At 32.9% G+C, this 25,465-nt stretch overlaps 1 protein-coding gene across 1 annotated transcript; it reads left to right on the top strand.

Moving 5' to 3' along the window:
* The first annotated feature begins 15,444 nt into the window (after window positions 1–15,444).
* Window positions 15,445–17,089, top strand: LOC120088843 (transcription factor TCP4-like). Its single transcript, XM_039046286.1, has one exon. The coding sequence runs from the start codon at window positions 15,737–15,739 to the stop codon at window positions 16,706–16,708; it is 972 nt and encodes a 323-aa protein (XP_038902214.1). The 5' UTR covers window positions 15,445–15,736; the 3' UTR covers window positions 16,709–17,089.
* Window positions 17,090–25,465: the final 8,376 nt, after the last annotated feature.

The raw sequence follows: 25,465 nt of genomic DNA, 5'->3' as shown, positions 1-25,465 counted from the left end.
GATTGTATTTGATACAATTAAAAACGTTTAATTTAGTTAAAATTAAACGAAATTGGAGAATCAATTAATATTTAAATTATGATTTAAATATGAAATTGAATCATATTGGTAGAATTGGTTTTTTTATTAATTTAATAAATTTTAATTAAAAAAATTGAAATTAGTTTCATTAATTATTAATTTTGAAGTAATTATATAAAAATAATTATTAAATAAAATAGTTTTATTTAATTATAAAATAAATTTTAGTTTTAAAATTGATTTAGGGTTAGTGGATTTTTTCATTTTTTGGGAAAAATCCACTAACCATCTCTTGGATGGTTTGTCACCCAATTCCACCTCCAAATTGAAATAACTCCAAGTAAGAGCTGCCCTCCATCGAAGTCACTCTCTTTGCAAGAAAACAGGTTATATAATGAATCTTCATGCATGGATTTTGTAGAGATTTTCTGGAAATTGACTGAAGTGGTGGAATTCTGAAAACTCTAAAAAACCCATCCAAATCTCTCTCTAATTTAGCTTGATCAAAGTGTTTCCACCACACATTCCTTCTTGAGCATAGTAGAGAAGACCTTGGTGGTGGTCTTATTGAAGTATCAAGCTCAATCTTGGAGTAGTTTTGTTGAATTCGTAGATTAAGTCTTCAAAGGTAATGTTTGCTTCAAACCCTCTATGAATATCACTTGATAGCATGTTTAAAACTTAAATTAAGAGTAGTTAGAGTGCTTATTGATACTGATTTGTTCCGTTGTATGTTATATCACTCCTTCATCAAATACATTATATCAATTATATCATATATGATCAAATTTCCTCTTGTTAATTTGTACGCTTCTGACTACCCAAAATCTGACTCTCAACTTGAATCCATTGAGCTACTGACGGGACCTTATGGACCTGTAGCTTGAAGCTCCAATGGTACGTGAATAACTGACTAAACTCTTTAATCACGATATCTATCATCCGTTAACTGTCGGACACTTCACTAAAGACCGATAGTTGCACTCTTTGCACTACAGATATATTTTTATGTCCATTGGATATAACCAATCAACAGTGCGACGAAACTTCACAAATCGCTCATAAGTATAACTGGGCCAATTTATCGTTTTTCTCCTGTATTTACATCTAATTCCTTAAGTACCACTAATTCTTCTAATGAACAATAAGTCATAGTCCTATTATGGCTGAGTCCTCTCTTCCCAAGAGAGGGTGTGGCCACTATGTTCAAGACTCGGAATAAGCCTTTAAGGGAGCAATTTATCTACTTACCCCTGCATCAGCGAAGGAGTGAATTCCATCTGACGTAGTTGAGTTCCCAACTCCCTAATTAGACGAGTCCCCAAAATGGTAGATTTGTTGAGTTGACAATTTGGCCACTCTCACCCATACAAATCAAAGGACTGCCTTCATGAGCAAGAGTTCCCAATTCACTCAGGATTCAGGTCATCTCACCTATGGTCATCCTAGTGAAATGTATGTCTCTATTATGAACGGTGTTATATAAAGAAACTAATCATTTCGTATTCCGGTCTTATACAAACTCTTTGTATAGGATATTCCCGCTCGCATGTCTCCACATGAATGATCAGGATAAGGTATTGACACCAGGATAAGGTATCACTCCTTTATTCATATACTACAGACCATTTAGATTATTATTTAAACAAGATCCATCTGTATGTCTCTACATACTTGTTTAAATTTACATAAAATAACCTCGGATCTTAGTTTATTGGATCGAGTAAATGCTTATAAAATAACACTTATTTTATTAATAATAATATGTTTACACAAAGTTTACAAACTACGAGATTATAAGGAGATTTAGGACAACATTCCCAATATACAATGTATAATCTATGGCAAGTGGGAGATGTGTAATGGGTATATGGATGCCTTGGTTTATTCTATTTAGCATTGTCATTCCTTTTGGATTGTGTACAATCCCACTAACTAGAGTTTTCGTTCAAGTGGGAGTTTGTTGGGTTTTATGCCCTAAAACTCATAGATAGTACATGTTATTAATTGACTATCATCAATAAAGAGTTATAAATGTTAAATCAATAAATGTCATTGTTTGTTTTGTTGTCTACTTTGTCTTATAACCTTAAATCCAATAAACTAACATCCAAGGTTGTCTTATGAGTCGTGACTATATGTAGAGACATACAGGGATCAATGTTCAAGATACAGCTTAAAGGGTCTATAGTATAGGGATAAGATTGGGTATCTTATTCTAGTAACATAATGGATACGATTGACATTGTATTTGATTCAAACGTAAAGATCCAACGCGTTCGTGTAGATGACACGTGAGTAGGGATATCTTATACAATAAGTTTGAATAAGGCTGGACCATGAAATTGTAACCACTAAATGTAACACCGTTGATTAGTCAGGTTTCTATTTCAACAAGATGACCTAGGCGACTTATTCTTAATCCTGAGTATATTATGAACTCTTGTTCACAAGGGATTGTCCTTTGATTTGTATGGACGAGGGGTGACCAGTTCGTCGATCTAATAAGCCTACTATTTTGGGGACAAGACCGAGAGGAGAGCTGGGAACATAATAGTACAAGATGGAATTCACTCCTTCCCACCTTAAGGGTATTAGATGAATATTCCCTTAAGTGGTGTCTTTGGGACATGAACAAAGTGCCCTACCCTTTCGTTGGCCTGAGAGGAATTTTTGTTTATTGGTTGGACCACAAAAAAGTTTTTATAGAGTTTATTATCAGTACTTTGATTAATACGTTGAGAGTACCATTGACAGTTGGTGTTTTTTCCCAAAGGTTGGACTGTTAAAGTTGATGCCCTAAATCTCGTAGAGTCCTATAGTTTGTAAATGTATTGAACCAACTCATTGTCTATTTAATAAAATATATGAAATTTTATTCCATTTTTTAGTTACATTAACCACAAACCAATAAACTAACATCCAAGGTTATCTTGTAACTTAAATATGTATGTAGAGACATATAGGTGGATCATGTTTAAGTGATAACCTAAATGGTCTATAGTAGATAGATAAGATTGGGTACCCTATCCTGGTGACACTACGAGTATGCCCGTATTGTAAGTGTTACTATTGTTGTAAAGTGCAACAAATGATCTGATCCTGATCATTCATGTATAGACATGTGAGCGGGGATATTCTACATAAAGGAGTTTGTATAAGACCATGTTGTAGTTGATGCCCTTAAGTCTTGTGTCCTGTAGTTTGTAAATAGTTTGTACGAACGCTTGTAATGTATAATATATGATATTTTACTTCACTTCTTGATTTTGCTCAGTTGTTTGTTTTATTTTCTTTACCACAAATCAGTAAACCTAAAATCTCTGGTTATCTATATGTAACTTAAACATGTATGTGGTGACATACAAGTGGATCATGTCTTCAGTGATAACCAAAATGGTCTATAGTATATAGATAAAGGAGGGAATCCTTATCCTGGTAACGCTACGGATGCGACCCGCTTTATAGAATGGTCACAAGTGTTATGACTTGTTACAGATGGTCTGATCCTGATCATTCGTGTAGGGGACATGCGAGCAGGGGTGTCCGATACGAAGAGTTTGTATAAGACTTGACCACGATGTGTTAATGTCTCGTTATATAACATCGTTCATGACAGAGACTTCATTTTACTAGGATAACCATAGGTAACATGACCTCAATCCTGAGGAATCCTAGTAATCTGACATGGTATGCCCAGATCGACTAAACGAATAGGAGTAGGTGGGAGCTTCTGCTTTTGAGGGTGGTCCTTTGATTTGTATGGGTGCAAGTGGCCAGGTCGCCGACTCAAACCTACTATTTTGGGGATTCGTCTGGTTTGGGAGTTAGAAACTCAGCTACACAAGATAGAACTCATATCTTCTCTTGGCCCGAGAGGTGTTCGCGCATAGTTGGACTATGTTGTATTGTTCATTAGAAGAATCAGTGGTATTTAAGGAGTGAGATGTAACTACAGGGGAAAAATAGTAAATTGGCCCAACTGTACTTCTGAGCATCTATGAAGGGTCATCGTACGCATGATTGGTTATATCTGATTGACACAAAAATATATTTGTGGTAAGAAAAGTTCAGCTGTTGATCTTTAGTGGATCGTCTGGCAGTTAACTGATGGTGGATCTTGTAGCTAAAGAGTTTAATCAACTATTCACATACAGTTGGAGCTTCAAGCCAAAGGTCCATAAGGTCTCCTTGGTAGTTTGGATAAAGTCGAGAATAAGTTTTTCGGTCATTTTGAAATGTTAAAATTGACAAGAGGGAGTTTGATTATATATGATATAATTGAACTAATTAATTAAATATGATATAATTGACTAAATGTATGAGATACAATTTTTTTGGAGGAAATTAGATATAAATATGTTTTATATCAAGTAGAGGAGAAATTACTATAAGAGATATGTGATATCAAACTATAGGTTAAGAATATAATATGATTATATTTATTATTTATTTAAATAGGTGGTTATGAGATAATTAGCCAAGAATTTCTCCTAAATCGTGTGAAAGTGGGAAGATTGATTTCGGTTATTGTAACTGAAGAATAAAATGAAAATGGTTTTCATTTTGTAAAGAGTTCGAAATTCGCTCACGGTGTGGAAACTTCACGATTGCTTAGTTGAGTGCCTATACGATAGTGCCCATCGCTTAAAGGATCGCACACCCGCGCACTAAACGATCACATGTGTTCTTTAAACAATCCACACCTTCTCTAAACGATTGCTTAGCCCGCCGAGCTTTCCTAAATGGTCGCTTAATATTTACTAGACGATCGCTTAGTAAAAACTAAACGATTGTGTACCTTTCTGTAAGCGACAAGCACTCGACTATATGATAGTCACCTACTATCTCCCATTTGCTTGTTGTTCTACACGATCGTCCTTTCCTTCTTCTTCTACCAATTCCATCAAAGCCCACTATTTGGATTCTCACTTCGACAATACCAAGGGCTTCAAGTGGTGGTGTCATCCCCAATTGCTACTTGTTCGTGTGCTATCATTTGTGTAGACAATCGTGATGCTGCTAGACGACTGATTGTTGGGCGTTTGGACTATAGAGGAGTTGCTTCCACTGAATTTAGTTCGAGTGAAGATTGTCTTCAACTAGTTTGTTTACTCAATCTGTTGTATTTTAATTGTCAAAGCATGCCTATAATTAGTGTTAAAATGCGTACCTGTTTATTAGAGTGTGTGTGTGGTAATTCGGTCACAATGAAATAGGAAAGATCCGAGCCCGCTCATGGATACTCTTGTTTAAGAGTTCTTTCAGTACGGACCATGAAATATTTAGTCTCATTATATAACATCGTTCATAATAGAGACTTACATTTCACCAGGATGATCATAGGTAACATGCTCTGAATCCTGAGTGAGTTGTGAAATCCTACCTACCTGTGAGGGTGGTTCTTTGATTTGTATGGGTGAGAATGGCCAGATCGCCGACTCAACAAGCCTACCATTTTGGGGATTCGTCTGATTGGGGAGCTAGGAACACAGCTACACAAGAAGGAATTCACTTCTTCCCTAAAGTTGGGGTAAATAGATAAGTTACTCCTTAAGGGCTGATTTCGAGGCTTGAACAATGTGGTGCCACACTTTCTCCTAGCCCGAGAAGGTTTAGTCATAGTTGGACTATGATCTATTGTTCATTAGAGGGATTAATGGTACTAGATCAGTGGTATTTAAGGAGTTAGATATACTACAGGGGCAAAACGGTAATTTTGGCCTAGCTGTACTTACGAGCAATCTGTGAAGGATTATTGTACTGTTGATTGGTTAATTCAATGGACACAGAAATATATAAGTAGTGCAAAGAGTGCAGTTATCAATCTTTAGTGGAGTGCCCGACAGTTAACGAATAGTGAATATTTTAATTAAAGAGTATGATTAAATATTCATATACCATTGGAGCTTCAAACTACAGGTCCATGAGGTCCCCTTGGTAGCTCAATAGAATAAAATGAGGATCATGTTTTGGATTAATTTGAATTGTTCAAATTAATAGAGGGATTTAATTATATATGCTATGACTAAATAATTTTAATTATACATGATATAACTATTATAATGTATTTGATAAATTATAGTTTAATTGAGAGGAAGTGAATATTTGAATATGATTTAAATATTATTAATATGAATTGGATTCATAATTGTTAAATTTAATATAAATATGATTCATATTAAATGCTATATAAGAGAAAAAAGAAACTATAGGTTATATTGTATGTGATACAATATTAAAACTATAGGTTGTATGTTATATTTGATATAACATATAATTTAATATATATGTATTATATGATAAGTTAGTTATCATATATATATATATATATCAAATGTGGAGTTATAACTCCCTCCCCCTCTTTCTCTCCACCCACGTAAGTGGGTGGTTGTTATATTTAGATTTTTGAAAAGGAGAGAGTTTCCTCTTTTTTAGCAGCTTCTTGGTCGAAAGAGAAAAGACAGAAGAGTTCTATGAGTTTTGAATTTTTGTTAGTGAACAATCTTCAAAACTTTTTTCCCTCATTCTAAAATTTCTCTCATTCCAAAATAGTCAGAGCTCACCACTCTTGGTTTCTACCTGAGAATACCAAGGAAGCCTTTGTAGTAGTGTTCGTGTTCTTAATCGAGGTTTTTTTTTAAGAAAGTCTTCAAGGTGTTCGTGTACTGTTTGAGGGATTCTTGAAGAAAAGTCTTCAAAGGTAAGGTTGCTAAAACCTAATTATATAACATGCTGTAATTTATGTAAATGCATATCTTGTTCATGATTTACTGTAAAATTTACATTAAATGAAAAATGGGATTTGGGATGATCTTTCCTCCGCTCACGGTTCTCTTCAATTTAGAATCCTTCATGGACATCAATATTGTGCTAGGTATCTTATTAAAGGGGCCCACCACATATGTGAAATTATTTTATTATATTTTAATTATGAGCATATCTTACTCAAATATCTGAAAATCTGAGTTCAATCCCTAAGTTGATTAGATCGAACTTCAAAATTTGGAAGGAAAGCCTAGAGATACTTCTTGGGTGTATGGATTTAGATCTTGCATTAAGGACCGATAAACCTACTTCTACTGAGGAACAGTCGAATACGACTCATATAAAGAAGTGGAAACAATCAAATCACATGTGTCTGATGATCATTAGACACTCCATTTCGGAGTCTTTATCGGGCTCTATCACGAAAAGTGAAAATGCCAATAAGTTCCTATCTCAAATCGAGAAATATTTTGTTAAAAATGAAAAAGGAGAAGCAAGTAGTATTTTTTTTCTTTTTTAACTTCCATGAGGTATAAGGGTAATGGAAACATAAAGGAGTACATTATGGAAATATCCAATCTCGTAGGTAAATTAAATGCATTTGATATCGAGATAAATTTAGGTGCCAACTGATACTCAGACGTCTTAGAACTAATACATACAGACATTTGTGGTCCATTCCTACGACTTCTTCGAATAGATAACGATATTTTATTACGTTCATAAATGATTATTCAAAATATGGGTAACAATCTTTGGACGTTTTCAAATCTTTCAAAGCTGAAGTTGAACTTCAAGTTGGAAAGAAAATTAAGGCTATCAAATCTGATTGTGATGGTGAATACTACGATAAATATGATGGATCATGTGAATAACATCCAAGGTCCTTTGCCAAATACTAAAAGAAATATGGAATCGTCCCATAATACATTATGTGGGGAAAACCTAGCATGATTATGGGGCAGAAAAATGAAATAGAACACATAAGAATATGGTAAGAAGTATGATTAGCCATACTTCTTTATCAGAATCTCTCTAGGGTGAGATACTAAAGATTGCAACATATATCCTCAATAGGGTACCTAGTAAAGCAATAGTTAAAACCCCTTACGAACCGTGGACACAAAAGAAGTCTAGTATTAGACATCTTCACATATAGGGTTGTTCAACTAGGGCTAGGCTTTATAGATCTAAGCACAGAAAATTAGACTCAAGAACTATTAGGTGCTATTTTGTTGGGTACTCTGAGCGCTCTCGGGGTTTTAAGTTCTATGATCCCACTTCTAGATCATTGTTTGAGATAGGAAATGCTAGATTCCTTAAGGATGTTGAGTTTGGGGGGGAAGATAACATAAGGAAATTTTTGTTTGAAGAGGAATTAGTTTCTTTTCCTAATATGGTTATAGATGATATTTAAGTTCCAATTCCTGACATCACTATTGAACCAATTATAGATCAAGATAACATTGAAGTTCCGATTGTTGAACCTGAGATTCAAACTCAACAATCTCAAGAAGTGCCACTAAAGAAATCTACTAGAGAGAGAAGAAATGCAATTCCAGATGATTATATTGTGTTTCTTCAAGTATATCAGGATGATGTGGGTATAATGAAAGATGATCCAATCAACTTCCAACAAGCTCTATAAAGTTCCAACTCTCAAAGTGGATAAATGCTATAGGAGAGGAGATAAAATCCATGAAAGACAATGACACTTTGGAATTTTTCAAATTTCCATTAGGAGTGAAACTCATAGGTTGTAAATGGATATTTTGAAGGAACTCTTATTCAAGTGTACCTACGAGCAGAAGCGGATCTTTCCAATTCATTGTGACAGAATTCTATATATATATTCAAACATAATAATATGCATTCATAATTCTAAAGAGATCGAGAGATCATACCAGTTAAAGACTTCTTCTTCACAGCAAATCTAAAACCCAATCGTCTACCTCGAGCAGTCTCCACACGAACAGAAGGAAACGGAGATAACACCACCACTTAGAGCCCTTAGAATTCTTGGAGTGAGAATCCAAAGTGTGGGCTTTGTTCTAATTTGGTAGAGGGGAGAAGGAAGAGAGATTGTACACAACGATCAAGTAAGTGGGAGATGAGCTCGTCTATCGTATAGACAAGATGCTTGATCGTTTAGGTGAATATACGATCGTGTAGGAAAAAGGTAAGCGATCGTTTAAACGATCGTATAGGAAAAGGGTAAACGATCGTGTAGAAAAAACTAAGCGATCGTCTATATGATCGTTTAGTAAATATCGGGAGCTAAAAAATCTCTTAGGAAAAGGTAAACGATCATTTAGTAAATAGTGCACGAGTGTGTAATCGGTAAGCAATCGCTTAAGAATATCGTATAGGTAAGCGATCGTGCAGGCACTATCGTATAGGCACTGATTTTCTAAACGATGACACACTTTTTAACACAATGTCTGCACATCTCATGCTTAACACTCCGTAAGCTATTTATGCATTTCAAAGTGATCTTTTAACTCACTCACCCGTTATTAAAACAGAAAAGGCACCGTCCCATTTCCCTTTTAACTGCCCGATGAATGTGATCTCATTATATTCATATTATATAAATTAATATCATATATTAATTATAGTATTTTCCTCCACTAGATATAAATCATATTTATATCCAATTTCCTCCAAATTAATGTATCTCATACAAAACATTAATTATATCATATATAATTAACTAGTTCAATTATATCATATATAATAGAATTCCCTCTTGTCAATTTGAACATTTCAAACTGACCCAAAAACTGACTCTCAACTTGTATCCAAGCTACCAAGGGGACCTTATGAACCTAACGCTCGAAGCTTCAATGGTATGCGAATAGCTGACTAAACTCTTTAGCCACGATATCCACCATTCGTTAATTGCAAGGCATTCCACTAAAGACCGATAGTTGAACTCTTCTTTCCATAGATATATTTCTATGTCCATTGGATATAACCAATTATCAGTACGATGACCCTTCACAGATACTAATAATTACAGTAGACCAATTTACCGTTTTGTCCCTGTAATGACATCTTCCTCCGTGATCCCTTTAATGAACAATATAACATAGTCCTACTATGTGTGAACACCTCTCGGGCCATGAAAAGGTGCATGGCGCCACATCGTTCAAGTTTTGGGATCAGCCCTTAAAAGAGCAATCTATCTACTTTTGGGGAAGGAGTGAACTCCATCTTGTGAAGCTGAGTTCCCAGCTCCCAAGTCAGACGAATCCTTAAAGTGGTAGGTTTGAGTTGGCACTCTGGGCACTCACACCCATGCAAATTAAAGAACCACCCTCAATGGCAGAAGTTCCCAACTCACTTAGGATTGAGGTCATGTTACCTATGGTCATCTTAGTGAAGTGAAGTCCTAGTCATGAACGGAGTTATATGACGAGATATTAACACTTCGAGGTCAGGTCTTATACAAACTCTTTGTATAGGACGCCCCCACTCGCATATCCTCTACATGAATGATCAGGATCAGACTATTTGTGACAAGTCATAACATTTGTAACAATTTCACAAAGCAGGCCGCGTCTGTAGTGTTACCAGGATAAGGTTTCCCTCCTATATCCATATACTACATACTATTTTGGTTGTCACTTAAGACATGATCCACTTGTATGTTACTCATACATGCTTAAGTTACATAAAGACAATTAGGGATATTAAGTTTATTAGTTTGTTGTAAAATAAAAACATCTAAATGTGCAAAGTTAAGAAGTGAAGTAAATATCATATATATTATACACCACAAGTGTTCTTACAAAGTTGTTTATAAACTACAGGACATGAGACTTTAGGGCACAAACCTCAACATATTTAAAACCAAAAGGGAATCACATGGCAATATCGATAGATATAAGGCTCATGATGTTGCAAAGGATTTTACTCAAAAGGAAGGCATTGATTACAAAGATACATTTTCTCCAGTTTCATCGAAAGACTCTTTTAGGGTAATCATGACACTGGTAGCTCATTTTGATTTAGAGCTATACCAGATGGATGTAAAAATTATATTTCTCAATGAGAACATTGATGAGATGATTTATATGGTGCAACTAGAAATCTTTGTGTCTGGTAATTCAAAGTCTATGGTGTGCAAATTGAAGAAATCTATCTACGGTCTCAAGCAAGCCTCTCGTCAATGGTATGAAAAATTCCATAAAGTCATAACCTCCTTTAGTTTTGAGGTGAATATAGTGGAAGATTGTGTATATCACAAGTTTAATGAGAGTAAATCAATCTTTCTGGTATTATATATTTATGTATTTATGACACACTCATAGCAGGTAATGGTGTAGGTTTATTGCATGACACTAAGAGATTTCTCAAAAGAAATGTTGAGATGAAGGATCTTAGTGATGCTTCTTTTGTATTAGGAATTGAAATACTGCGAGATTGTTCTCAAGGTATTTTGAGATTGTCACAAAAGAACTACATTGAAAAGATTTTGAGTAGATTTGGCATGAAAGATTATGCACCAAGAGATACCCTGGTCGTTAAAGGTGATAAATTTTATTTAGGTTAATGCCCCAAGACCACACTCGAGACTAAAGAGATGCAGAATATTCCCTATGCATCGGTGTTTGGAAGTCTAATGCACGATCAAGTGTGTACGCATCCAGATATTGTGTTCATAGTTGGTGTGTAAGGCAGATATTTGAGCAACCCCGAGATGGATCATTGGAAAGCAACTAAACGGGTTTTAAGGTATTAACAGAGAACAAAAGATTATATGCTCACTTACCAGAGATCAGAAATTTTGGAGATCATTGGGTATTCTGATTTTGATTAGCAGGATGCCAAGACATTTTGCGATCTACTTCAGGCTATATCTTTATGTTGGTTGGAGGAGCTTTATCAAGTATTAAACAAACACTTATGACTTCTTATACTATGGTTACGAAATTTATAGCATGTTGTGAGACATCCAATCATAGAATATGGTTAGAAAATTTTGTCATTAGGTTGCGGACAGTGGTTGGCATAGAAAGACCACTAAAATTATTTTGTGACAATAAATCGACAGTAATATATTCCAACAATGACAGAAGCAATACAAAGTCAAAGCATGTAGACGTAAAGTTTCCGGTTGTTAAAGAAAGAGTCTAGAATGGTCAAATTTCGATAGAACATATAGGAACAAATTCTATTGTGGTAGATCCATTGACAAAAAGGTTTACAACCTAAAGTTATTTATAAGCATGTTGCTCGCATGGGTGTCAGTCACTATTCTGATTCCATGGTTCAGTGGGAGTTTGTTATTAGGGATGTTTTTTTTAACCTTAATTTATTATTTTTTTTATGTAGAATAAAGTTAATGGTTTAAGTTTTATTATCTGAACTTGTTTATCATGCATGCGGTTTTGCAAATGTGATTGAGCATAAAGTTTTAAGAATTATCTCAATAAGGAATTTGGACCAGTTGGAAACAAGCATGATCTAGATCACGTTGCATGTAGTTTTCATGTTATCCATCCATACTTGATCTATGTCATTGAATGTATTGGAATTGGTGATGAAGGAAGGTTTAGCTACGAGGGTAGTGACAAAAGCCGCCTTGATTTTGTGCTAATACAGGAGATGGACCAGATTGAACTAAAGGGAAATTCTATTATTGAAAAACCTGTTTATGCACACTTACAGTTTATGTGATTTAATTATATCAGGCACACAGACATAGCCCAAGTTGGAGATTGTTAGATATATTTAAATAATATGTTTAATTAAAATATGAGCTATATATGTGGATTAATAATTTATCACATTGGATTTTTTTTTATTAGATTGGGTCATAATGTGATCTAATTAATTAAGACTCTAGATTCCTAATTGAGTATGGACTTAATGGGTAGAAGTCCATTCCTAGTTAATTAGGGTTTGACAGGAACCCTAATTGAACTAGTATATAAAGAGACCTTAAGCTATGGTTCCCAATATACTAAAACAATAAGCAATCAATCTTTCTTGAATCCCATCTAGAGAAAGATCCCACTTAGACATTCGGAGTTTTTGTTGAGAAATATAATAGTCATTTAGAGCCATTATCAATTCAGAATCAATTTGGAGTCATCATCAATTCGTCAATAGAATCTGGTACGTATGTGTAATTATGCTAACTGCTTAAAGTTTTAAGTTATTCAAATATTCAAAGCTGAGAGGTATAATTAAATTCATTTTCTCATTTAAAAAATGCAAAAGGGTTTTCAAAATATATTTATGAGAAAAACATGATATATTTCTTGTTAATGGGTGATTTGTTGAAGACACAATTTTACTACATTATTCACTCACAAAATATTATTAGGTTAAAGATTATTCTATAGCCATTTCCTTTATTATTTTTTATGTCATTTTTCACATTCTTTCCAATGAATTAGGAAAAAGGAAAAAGTTAACTTGACCATAGTTCAACTAATTTAAAAATATATCATCACCTTGGGCAGTCAGAACTTCAAAATATACCAACTTCACACATGGTCGAACTCCAAAGGAAAAACTTAGATTTTTGCCTTATGAATTCTGTAGTGAAAAAAAGGATTATTAATTCTGTTTCATTATAATATCCCATTGTAACAAGCTAGGTTCAAATTTGCACCCTCTTACCATAAGCAAAAAAAAAAAGAAATGAAAAGGCATACACTCACTGCCATATTCTAATACTAAATAGTTTTTAAAGTATAGTACCCTATTGGGTATTCAAAAAATTTGATGACTCGAAAAAATCAATCGATCCGCGCGATTTGAGTTAGGTTATCAACTCATTTGAATTGGGTTGGGTTCAAATAAATGAAAATTTTATGGACTGGGGTTCATCTAATATAATCCCAAACTAGCCTGAACCAACTTGAACTTATTATTAACTTGAAAATATATATTTTTTGTTATTTATAATACAATTATTTATACATATATTGATTTTATTTTTATTTATTTTATTATTTTTTGAATATTTTATTCTCCAACAACTTTTAAAAATAATTTCTTAACACTTTGAAAAAGGAAATTTTCATTATATAAATTGAAATCGAGTTGTTAATCTTAATTCAATATATGAAAATAATTAAAACAGATTTTTATATATTTATATTTTAATTTTTTAGAACAAAATTTTAAATAAATGACTAACTCGAACCAATCAAACCAAAATATTTCATGGTTGGGTTGAGTTGGATTCATTTTTTTAATAAGGATTATTTAGGTTGAAGAAATTTACACTCCGAACAATTGTGTTGGGTTTAAAAAAATCTTTCAACCCAATCCAACCTAACCCACGAACTTCCCTATTACCTTGATCTGCTAGCAATCTTACACCCATGTAATGAATAGAGGAAAAAGGAAAACAATTTGTATACGTTAACGATTAAGGGCGTGTTTGATGTAACATTTCAAGTGTTTTTTTTTTTTTTGAAAAAATCATTTTGGAAAAAGCGTTTGACAATCACTCAAAATAAAATTTGAAAAATGTGTTTACGAAATATGTTGGTTTGAGAGAACCACTTGAAATTCACTTTTTTTAAAAAATGATTTTGAGTATTTAGGGTGTGTTTGACGTGCAGAGTTGAGTTGATAATAATTGTCTCTATTGATAATGATTATCTACATGTGGGTGTACAGTTAGCTGGGTTTAGTAGTAATTGTATGTGTTTGAGATGTAGAGTTGAGGTAAGTTGATTGTTGCCTGCTACCACAGGCCATCACCGACAACCTACTCCAACGAAACTTTTGACTACCATCTACAGTGACGACCATTGATATCCACCTTCCATGACCCTTCCACCAACTCTATGACCACCTTTAACAACCAACTCTAGCGACCACCTCGACTACCCAATCCAGGAACTACCTCCAACAACCACCATCACTAACTTTAACAGCGATCACCATCGGTGATTAACTCCATAGACCACCAACAACCAACTCCAGAGACTATTTAAGTGCTTATTGCTTTCCGATGCACCACAGTGGCCAACTCCAAAGATTTCCTCTGGAATCAACCATCTCTGATGCTCAGCTCTAGCGACACACTCCATCGATTAACTTCAATGACCAACTCCTAATTACTAACTCTAATGACCAATTAGACCGATTGCACGTTAAAAGAAACTCGACCAATGAAAGTTAGTTCATAGTTTTTAATAGTTGTCATTTATTATACTTTGACATTAATAGAAACACTTTTAGTATATAACAAACCAAACAAACATTTTTGTAAAAACACTTTTTGAGAAAATTTAACCAAACTTAAATAGTTGTTATCAAAAGCATTTATATAAAAATGACTTCATAAAAAACATTTTTTCCTAGTCAATCCAAACATGCTTAAGGGTAACATATAGATTACAAATTTGCATCCAATAATTATTAAGAAACATCCACATCTAATAATTTGTCATTATAATTACGAAAAAAATTAAAATTTAGTCCTTATATTTTAAAAGTTAGAATTTAATCCTTATAATTTGATTAGTTCATAAATAATCTAATTAAGAAAATATTATCAAATTATATGGATTAAATTTATAAGAAGGATACCAAATGTGTAATTTAACCTCTTATGCATGATTGAGTGTTTTTATGGACAGTGTCCAACCACTGATTTGTGTTCCCACTTTTTGCCAAATATCATCCATTCAAAGGCCACATTTTCCTGTTAGTTTCAAAGGGCAAAATGCTACTTTCTCTTCCTCTCTCCCACTCTCTCTCTAGTCTTCCATTTCCATTCCAATGATTCTTCTTCAGCAAAATTACTTCACCCATTTTTCCCTTCTGAATTTCTGAAAATTCTCCTCTTTTCTTTTTTGGGATCATCAAAAACCCAAAAACCCAAAGCCCAAAAAAAAAAGTGGGTTCCTTGTTTCCACTACAATTCAGAATCTCAACTGGAATTTGAACTGCCTTTCATGGAGAAGAACCCATGGATTCCAATGCCACAGAAACGCTTAACAAACCCTTTCTCAATCCAATTCTAGAACAACATGCAACACGAAGAACCAGAATGGGAATCAAGAGGATCGGAGGTGAGATCTTACAAGTCCCCGGCGCCGGCCTCGTCGTCCGATCCACTGCCCGGAAGGACCGCCACAGCAAAGTTTATACGGCCAAAGGCCTTCGCGACCGTCGTGTTCGTTTATCTGCTCATACCGCCATTCAGTTCTATGACGTTCAAGACCGATTGGGTTACGATCGTCCAAGTAAAGCCGTCGATTGGCTAATCAAAAAGGCTAAATCCGCCATTGATAAGCTCTCTGATCTCTCCCCTTGTAATCCAAATGCTCGTTCCTCTGTTCCTACAGAAACAGAGCTAAATGGAATTGATGTTCTTACAGTCACAGACCGATCTGAGTCTTTTAAGAATCACGATTTCTTGTTTCAAAGCCAATTTAGTGAGAACTTGATTCCGCCGTTACCGGTTGAATCTGGCGTTGGTTTACAGAGCTGTCAGAATTTAGGGCTATCTCTTCAAACCCAAAATTCTCCCCAAAATGTTCTTCATCATCATCATCATCATCATCATCAGACGGTTTTTTACACCGCTAGTTCGGGAAATTCTGGTCCTGGATTTGACGATGGATTTGAGAAAATTGTGGCCTGGAACAGTAATGTCTTCGGTTCGATTCCGGTTTTTAACCAAAGCTCCGGTGCGTTCCCGCAGAGGGGCCCCCTTCAGTCCAGCCTTGAATCTCCGGTGCCGCATTACACTTGGAATGATCTCTCCGTCGTCTCTGCTGGAAAACGCCATACAAATCCGATTAATGAGCAGTCTTCGCCATCGATTCCCCCGTTCATCTCCGACGGGTTGCCGCATCTTGACGTCCATGGACGGTTTCAGAGCCACGGCGACGGTGAAAAAGCTTCCTCTCATTCTTCTTCGTATTCCCGCTGCTGATTCGTCGGAAGTTCGAACTCTGTTTTTCTCTCAAATGGAATATTCCGGCGGAGCTTTCAGGTATTGTTTTTTTGTTTTTTTTTACTGTTTCCTCCGTTTTTGCAGTGTGTTTTTTGTTTTTGTTTTTTTTTTTTTGGGCGGCGGGATTTCTGAATGAGGATGAAATTGATGGTGGCGAAATTGAGGAAGAAGAAGATTTTATGATCTCCATTACAACATTTTCTGTTTTGTTTTTCTATACCTTTGATTTTGAGTTTAATTTTATTATACTTTAGATATTATGAGTTTAATTTGTGAAACAATTTGTTATTAATGTTGTATCTTGAAGTTAATTAGCGGGTAATTTCTCTTTTTAATTCTAAATATCACTATTTTGATTGAGTGATTTATTGTAATTTATATTTTTAGTTCTAACCGCATAAGTAGGTTTGGAAATTCTAATTTATCCAAATACTATCCTAGGATTACAATAACCATTTTATTACAGTAAACACTATTTCAAAACTCATGATTAATTATATTTTAAAATCCTCATTTATTACGATATTTATTATTTTCTATAGTTTTTACTATTTGACATTAATCATTGTTTTATTCTTTCTACATCGTTTACTATTTCCTTCCCAAACTAAAATAGTTTACACTTCAAACGCATACTATTATAACCCAAACTTAAATAATATACACCCCAAACACAAACTATTATAACCTAAAACTATAATAACCAATTCCTTGCCCTAAATGCCCTCTAAGTCTTAATCAAGTTGATCGAGGTGATAGTGACTTATTATAAGAAGTCATTTATTTCGTAGGAATCCAAGATTTTCATGAAATAGATAGGTAATTACGGTGTTTGTATTAAGGTGATGTAAGTTGCCTAGTAATCTAGATATGCTCGAACATCCTAGAATGTCTTTACAAGGGCATCTCAAGAGTTTTAGATAGTCTCTTGAAACATAAGTGCCTTCATCCTCTTTTTACTATATACATATATATGTAAATTATGTTGTTTTCAATTATAAAAAAATGAACTAAAATATTTATTGATAGACTTCTATCAATATCTATGAGTGACATTGATAATCTATCGGTATCTATTATTCATAGATTCTAAAATTTTGCTATATTTTGTAAATATTTTCAGCAATTTTACTATTTGAAATAATTTTCCTTTACAAATTATATTTAAAATAAATACTATCAACCTTATATAACTTCTTTTGTCATATGGTAGTTTTTTTTTTTTTTTGGGAAGATATCCAAATTTAATTTAAATTCATATTTATTTTATAAAAATCTTAAATTAACATAGATTTTTGTTTTTAGAAAATCACAAACAAAATTAAAGTTAATTGTTGAAATGGTAGAACTACTAAAAACATTTTCAAATATAAGAAAATGTCACGGTCTATCGTTTGCAATATACATCTATTAGTGACATTGATAGATATTGATAGATGTCTATAGCGGTCTATTGCAGTCTATTATTGATAGATAATGAAATTTTACTATATTTGTATTTGTAAATAAGTTGGCTTATTTTCTTTTATTTGAAAATAGCCATAAAATTAATTTAAACTATATTAATTTTAAAATAAGTTCAAATTAATAAAAATAAATATATTATATAAATTACAAAAATAAATTAATGAATAATCGTAACAACACCTAGTTGATAAGAAATAATTACTATAAATTGATTGTGCACTTATAGTAACAGATTGTTCTTTCATCAAATATAAAACACTTCTATATTTTTTTTAATAAATAATTGATATTAAAAACACTTCTATATTTTTTTTAATAAATAATTGATATTAAAAACACTTCTATATTCTTTCAATAAATAATTGATATTAAAAACACTTCTATTATTCTATATGTAAAATAGATTATGATAATGTGGCCGAATTAGAATAAACCAATGGTGTCTTGTCCAAATAGTTGTGATTATCTAGCAAATTAGTAATAAAATGTGAATCATAGCTTAGCATTAATTGATTGAAGATTAATTTAATATTAATATATTTAATAGTTAATGAGGAGAGAATTTTAGTAACCATCCTCTTTTGTGAAAACATGAGTTTTTAGGATATTATTTTAGAACATAGGGAGAAAGAATATTTGTCAATTTAGTGGTAATTGATGACCTTTCTTCTTAGAGGTCGGAGGATCAATCTCCATCCCTGCAATTGTACTAAAATAAAGAAAGAAAGAAAAAAACTTTTATCCCTTAATCTCTCTCTACATTTACATTTGTAAAGAGAATTTAGGCAATGTGAGAGTGTGAATTATCCTTGTGACATTCTCTATTGATTGTTTGTCTTGTTCGATTTTTTTCAATGCATTAAGTTGCATGCTACAAGAGGTTAGTTCACTGGATTAAAACCCAACATTAGTATCAAAGTAGTTTTTAGGGTATCTAGTATTGTTTCCGTACCTTTTATCTTAAGTTAAGCTATGGCTGTTTAGAATCCTTTAATAACCTATTTTGGTATATCCATCGAAATGTGATGAAACTTTGGATGTTTGCCAGTAATAGGATTGAGTAACTCTCTACAATGTTTCATGATCTTTGGTAGAGTATTTCATGAGTTATGATTTTATGGCATGTTAAGACAATTTTTCTGGATTTCTTATAGCTCTCCAACTAAATTTTTATTGATTAAATGACACATGAATTTAAAGTACGTTTGAAGAGCTTTTCGTTGATATATTATTTGTTTGATTTGGTTAAGTAGTGAAATGGTGATTTGAACTTATGAATGTGTTTTGTATTTTTTATGCGTCGTTGCTGCGTTTTTCAGAAAATTCCTATGAATTTTTGTTAAAGAAACATAAGGCTAGGTTTACCAAATCATAATAAAAACAAGTATAATTGGAATGAGATTTCATTGATGGATGAATCGTAATAGACTTAAATCGCAAAAACAATTGGATTGCTTTTGATCGTGTTTACCTAGAATTATGAATCTGTCACATTTAATTTTACTGTTACCGGTACTATTTGACCCTAACGGTAACAATAACAGTAATAGTACTAGTAATAGTAACGGTAAATGTGGCAAATTGATAATTTTTATATTCTTATGGTAACAATATCTATAACGGTAACGATAAAGGTAGTGAGCACTACATAATTTTCAACCACAATAAGATTGAACACATTTTATTCCTCAATCAAATTACACGACTTGATTATGAATTTCAAGGCAGGCCTACATCTCATTACAATTCCACAAAACAAGTAATCAACAACAAAAGTAATCAACTGGGACCCATTTTTTACATTACCATTAATGGATTATTTTTCAATTGGTGTAAACATGACCTAAGTGGAAAATCAAACCCTCATGCACTTAAATAACACTAAGGGGGCATTTAGCTCACCAACATGAGTTGAGTTGAGTTGGTATAATATACTAACTCATTGTTTGACCACCAACTTTAAATATTAGTGGAGTTGAGTTAGTATATTTTACCAACTTACCCCAACTTTCCCTTCTTTCCATGTTTTCAATGGCTCCATCATCTATCAATATCACACTCCGAGAACTAACTCTAGGCACTGACAACCATCTCCGATGACAACTCTGATGACCACCTCCGGCTCCAACAACCACCTCCTATGACAATTCCGACGACCAACTTCGGGCTTCAACAACTACCTCCGATGACAATTTTCATGACGAAATTTGGAATCTGACAACCACCTCCGATGACAACTCTGGTGACCAATTTCAAGCTCCAAGAACCTTTGCTCTGTTGGGGTTGATGCCCTAAATCTCATAGAGTTCCATAGTTTGTAAACCTTGTATGAACAAACTTATATGTGATTAATAATATTTGATATTTTATTCACTTTGTCTATGAAATATTGGATATTTTAGTTGCATTAACCACAAACCAATAAACTAACATCCAAGGTTATCGTTGTAACTTAAACATATATGTGGAGACATACAGGTGAATCATGTTTAAGTGATAACCTAAATGGTCTGTAGTATATGGATAAGGTAAGGTATCTTATCCTGGTGACACTACGAGTATGACCCGCTTTGTAGATATTACAAATGTTGTAAAGTGCTACAAATGATCTAATCCTGATCATGCATGTATTAAACATGCGAGCGGGGATATTTTATACGAAGGAGTTTGTATAAGATCGAACCACGAAATGTTTAGTCTCATTATATAATGTCGTTCATAATAGAAACTTTCGTTTCAGTAAGATTACCATAGGTAACATGACCTTAATCCTGAGTGAGTTGTGAACTCTTGCCTATGAGGGGCGGTCCTTTGATTTGTATGGGTGGGAGTGACCAGACCGCCGACTTAACAAACCTACCATTTTTGGGATTTGTTATATTGAGGAGCTAGGAACTCAGCTACACAAGATGGAATTCACTCCTTCCCCGAAGCAGGGGTAAGTAGATAAATTGCTCCCTTAAAGGCTGATTTCGAGTCTTGAATAATGTGGCACCACACCCTCTCTTGACCTGAGAGGGGTTTAGTCATAGTGGGATATGATCTCTTATTTATTAGAGGGATCAGTGATACTTAAGGAGTTAGATGTAACTATAAGAGCAAAACGATAATTTGGTCCAACTGTACTTACGAGCAATTTGTGAAGGGTCATCGTACTATTGATTGGTTATATCCAATGGACACAGAAATATATCTGTAGTGCGAAGAATGCAACTGTCGGTCTTTAGTGAAGTGCCTGACAGTTAACGAATGATGAATAATGTAATTACAAAGTTTAATTAATTATTCACGTAGCATTGGAGCTTCAAGCTACAGGCCCATAAGGTTTTCTTGGTAGCTCAAAAGGATTTAGTTGAGAGTCAATTGTTGGATTAATTTAATTATAATGATATAATTGACATAATGTATTTAATACATTATAGTTTAATTGGAGGAGTAAATATTTGAATGTGATTTAAATATATTTTCTATGAATGAGATTCATAGTTGTTAAATTTAATATAAATATGATTCATATTAAATGTCATGAAATAGAAAAGAAGAACTATTAGTTTATATTGTATATGACGCAATATTAAAACTATAGGTTATAAATATAATATGATAAGTAGGTTATCATATTTATTTATATTATTAATTGTTGGATAATTATCCATTTTTCTCTCTAACCACTTTAGTGGAAAGTTAAGTAGTTTTTGTGGCAAATGGGATAAATAAAATAAGATTTTATTTTTGAAGAACAAGTTTACACGATTTAAACAGAGGCTATACGATAGCTCTTTTGGCTACACGATTGAAGAACTTCTCTATATGATAGTGCTTTCTTCTTCAATCGTTTTCCTCCTCCAAACTCACAAACTCCCTCTTAACCAAAATAGCCAGAGCCCACCACTCCTAGGTTCTCACCCTGAGAATACCGAGGAAAAGTGGTTGTGTTCTTCCCTTTTGGTTCGAGTTCTATTGTTGTTTTTTTGAGGAGTTCGTGACTGTTCGAGGGTCGTACAAGAAGAAGTGTTCTTCAAAGGTATAATTACTTGAACTCTTTTTGTAGTTAAAAGCATGTTGTAATTTTAGTTAAGATGTATAATCTGTATGCTTTACTGTAAACTTGAGTTTTCAATCAAAATGGAATTTGGACGATCTGCTTCTGCTCATGGATCTTGTAAATCTAGTTCCTTCACGCACGACCAACTCCGAAAAACCAATTCTAGCCTTTGACAACTACCTCCGGTGACCCAACTTCGACGACCATCTTCGTGCTACCAACTCCAAAGACCAATTGGCTCCAACAACAAACTCCAATGACCAACTCTGATAACCACCTTCGTAGGCTCCAACAACCACCTTCGACTACAAACTTTGATGATCACCTTTGAGCGAGAAACTTTGACGACCAACTCGAGACTTCAACACCACCTTCGATGAAAAACTACGATAACCGACTCTAATACCACCTTCATGCGACTAACTTCGAGGCTTTGACAGTCATCTTCCATTACAATCTCCAGTGAAAATCATCTTCGATGATCAACTTCGATGATCAACTTCGACGACCACTTTCGCCCGACCAACTTCGGGATTCAAAAACCATGACAAACTTCGATAACCAACTCCAAATACACCTTCATCGGACCAACTTCAGGCTCCGACAACCACCTCCGACTACAAACTCCAAAAAAAATTAACTTCAATAATCAACTTCGACAACCATTTCCGACTACTATAAGACTGATGACTGTTAAAGTATTTTGTAGGGTTGTTGATTATATAAAAAATATTATTTTATCTACATTAAGTGCAATATTTATACGTAATGAATTCACATATCAAATAAGTGTTAAAAATATTTAGACAAAAAATATGTATGTAGTTGAAAAGTATGAAACATATAACCAAAAAAAAAAAAAAAACATAAAATGAAAAAAAAATTCCTGGAACATTTTTCAACAAGAATTAATGAAAAATAGAAATTTGTTCTCTAATGATCCTCCAAATTTAGAGTAAATGAAAGTGAAACTGTTGAAGAAATGTGGTGACATTCCATTGGCTATTACAATGATCAGGGAGATTTAATTAAAAAAAATTCATGACATAATAAAAATATAGAGCAACAATAGGAAGAAGAAAAAAAAAGAAGAAGATGATAATGAAATTCATGGAGAAAAATTAGCTAAAATTAAAAGTTTTGATTTCGCTTTAGTTTCTCATTTTATTTAACCATAGTTTTAAGAAATGTAATGAGTTAATTGTTGTTCATTGCCCCAAAAAGAAAGAAAGAAAGAAAAGTTTTAAAAATTAAAAGAAAAAAATTGCAATGCATATTTTATTTAAACAAATATGGTTAGAATTATTGAATAAAAAAGTTTCAAAACAAAAACAGTAATCATAAAAGCACATTATTCAGATTTGAAAAAACTGTATCAGATACCTAGACATATGAACTCAACTCTCCACCCCAAACACAGACATATAAACTTAGATCAAATAATTCTGCACTCCAAATACAAACATATGAACTTCATATATGAACTCCACAGATATATGAACTTCAGACATCTTATCTCAACTCAATACCCCAAACTGTCCCTAAAGTGTCTCATGAACCACTTTTTCCAAAGTATCTTTTTAGTTCTTTGCTTATTTATAAGCTACAATTAATTTTTTTTTTTTTTTATAATCGTTCATTCATTATTATTTTTGTTCAAATTTAAAATTATCGTCGAGCTTACAAATATAGGAAAACCAAACTATATTACAGTTCGTTCCTATCAACCAAAATATCTTCAACATATTTGAAAATTGAGTTTGGATTTGGATCAAGATTTAAATAGAATAAAAAAAATATCACTATCATCGTCATCCAAATTGATAATAATTTAAAAAACAAGAATTGGAAGTGTTTGTGGAACATACCAAAATCACAAGGCTCTATCACAAAACAATATAATATGAGAGATTTAATATATTTGAATATGATTCAATGATTAATAATTTTATTATATGATATTAAAAACAAACAATTAATTTAATTAGGTTTTAACCTAATTAGGTTCTATAGATAAAACGTTATAGATGAAGTGAAATAGAGAAGAGAACACAAGAATACTGGTTTGTAGTTCACATATTTTATCTAAACTCACCAAAAATACATAGATTCTCTGTTTTTTTGTTTTCTTTCAAGAAGACTCTCAAAAGTCAGATCTTTACCAGAGTCATAGCGAAGAAGATCTCGTGGAAGATAATATCAACTGGAGAAGAATTTCCCTACGGCTATTTTTCTCTAAAGGTATGATTCTCACATGCTTAATCCTCTTATTGTTTTTGCATGTTTTTAATTCTATGGTAAATCAAAGCAAACGATTCTATTGCTTCTACTGTGAGATCGAAACGTTTGATCCCTTCACCAAAATGGCTGAAATTAAATGATTTTGATATGGACATGTAACGTGACAGTAAAATTTCAATATGATATCAATTTTTCTTATTGTCTTCTCTTGATATGGATTTCTTATTTGAATATCAAAGTCTATTTTTAATGAATTGTTCATTTCGTTTGTGATTTTATTAAGTGTCAACTTTTATGTTTTATGTTTTATTGTTTGATACTTAATTAATTAATGTATTTTGGTAAATGTGAGATAAAAGAATTGTTTAACTTTTAAATATAAAGTTACATATAAATGAAATATAATGGATAATATGGATAACACTATTTAAAGGAGTAGTGAAAGAAAAAAAAATAAAAATAGGACTAGAGATGCAAGTGTTGAGATTGATTTTAAAACAAAAGTTTAAAAGAAAAAGAATGGCTTGTGAAAAATGAATAACCGATATACTTCGGCAGCATTCAAAGAATAAATAAAATCTTATGTCCTTTGTTTGCATTAAAATGGAAAAAGTACGAAGAAATTGGTAGAGAAGATGAAAATAAGATAGTGGAGGTGTGATTTGGTTTAAAAATAAGTTGAAAAGAGAAAGAGAAAGAAAAAGAAAAAGAAAAAGAAGAAGAAAAAGAATAGTATATTAATCCTAGTTTAAAATTTCGATAAAAATTTTGAGATTTCGATAGGCTCCAAATTTCAATAGCAAATTTTTTGAGATTTTGAGTTTTTGTTTTTTAAAATTTTAGCAATTAGCTATGCCAGTTCATTGGTTTTCTCTCTTATCATAAAATTTTTTATTTTTTAAAAAAATCATATATTTTCATTTAAATCTTTTCCATTGAATTTTCATATCATTTCATCTCAAACTCGAATTGGTGTAAATTCT

Source organism: Benincasa hispida, chromosome 10, assembly GCF_009727055.1.
Source record: "Benincasa hispida cultivar B227 chromosome 10, ASM972705v1, whole genome shotgun sequence".
Classification (NCBI taxonomy): Eukaryota; Viridiplantae; Streptophyta; class Magnoliopsida; order Cucurbitales; family Cucurbitaceae; genus Benincasa; species Benincasa hispida.
This window is presented reverse-complemented; position numbering and strand designations above follow the sequence as displayed.

Coding starts and splice junctions, on each gene's coding strand:
- LOC120088843 (XM_039046286.1), top strand. CDS start 15,737: ATGGATTCCAATGCCACAGAAACGCTTAACAAACCCTTTCTCAATCCA.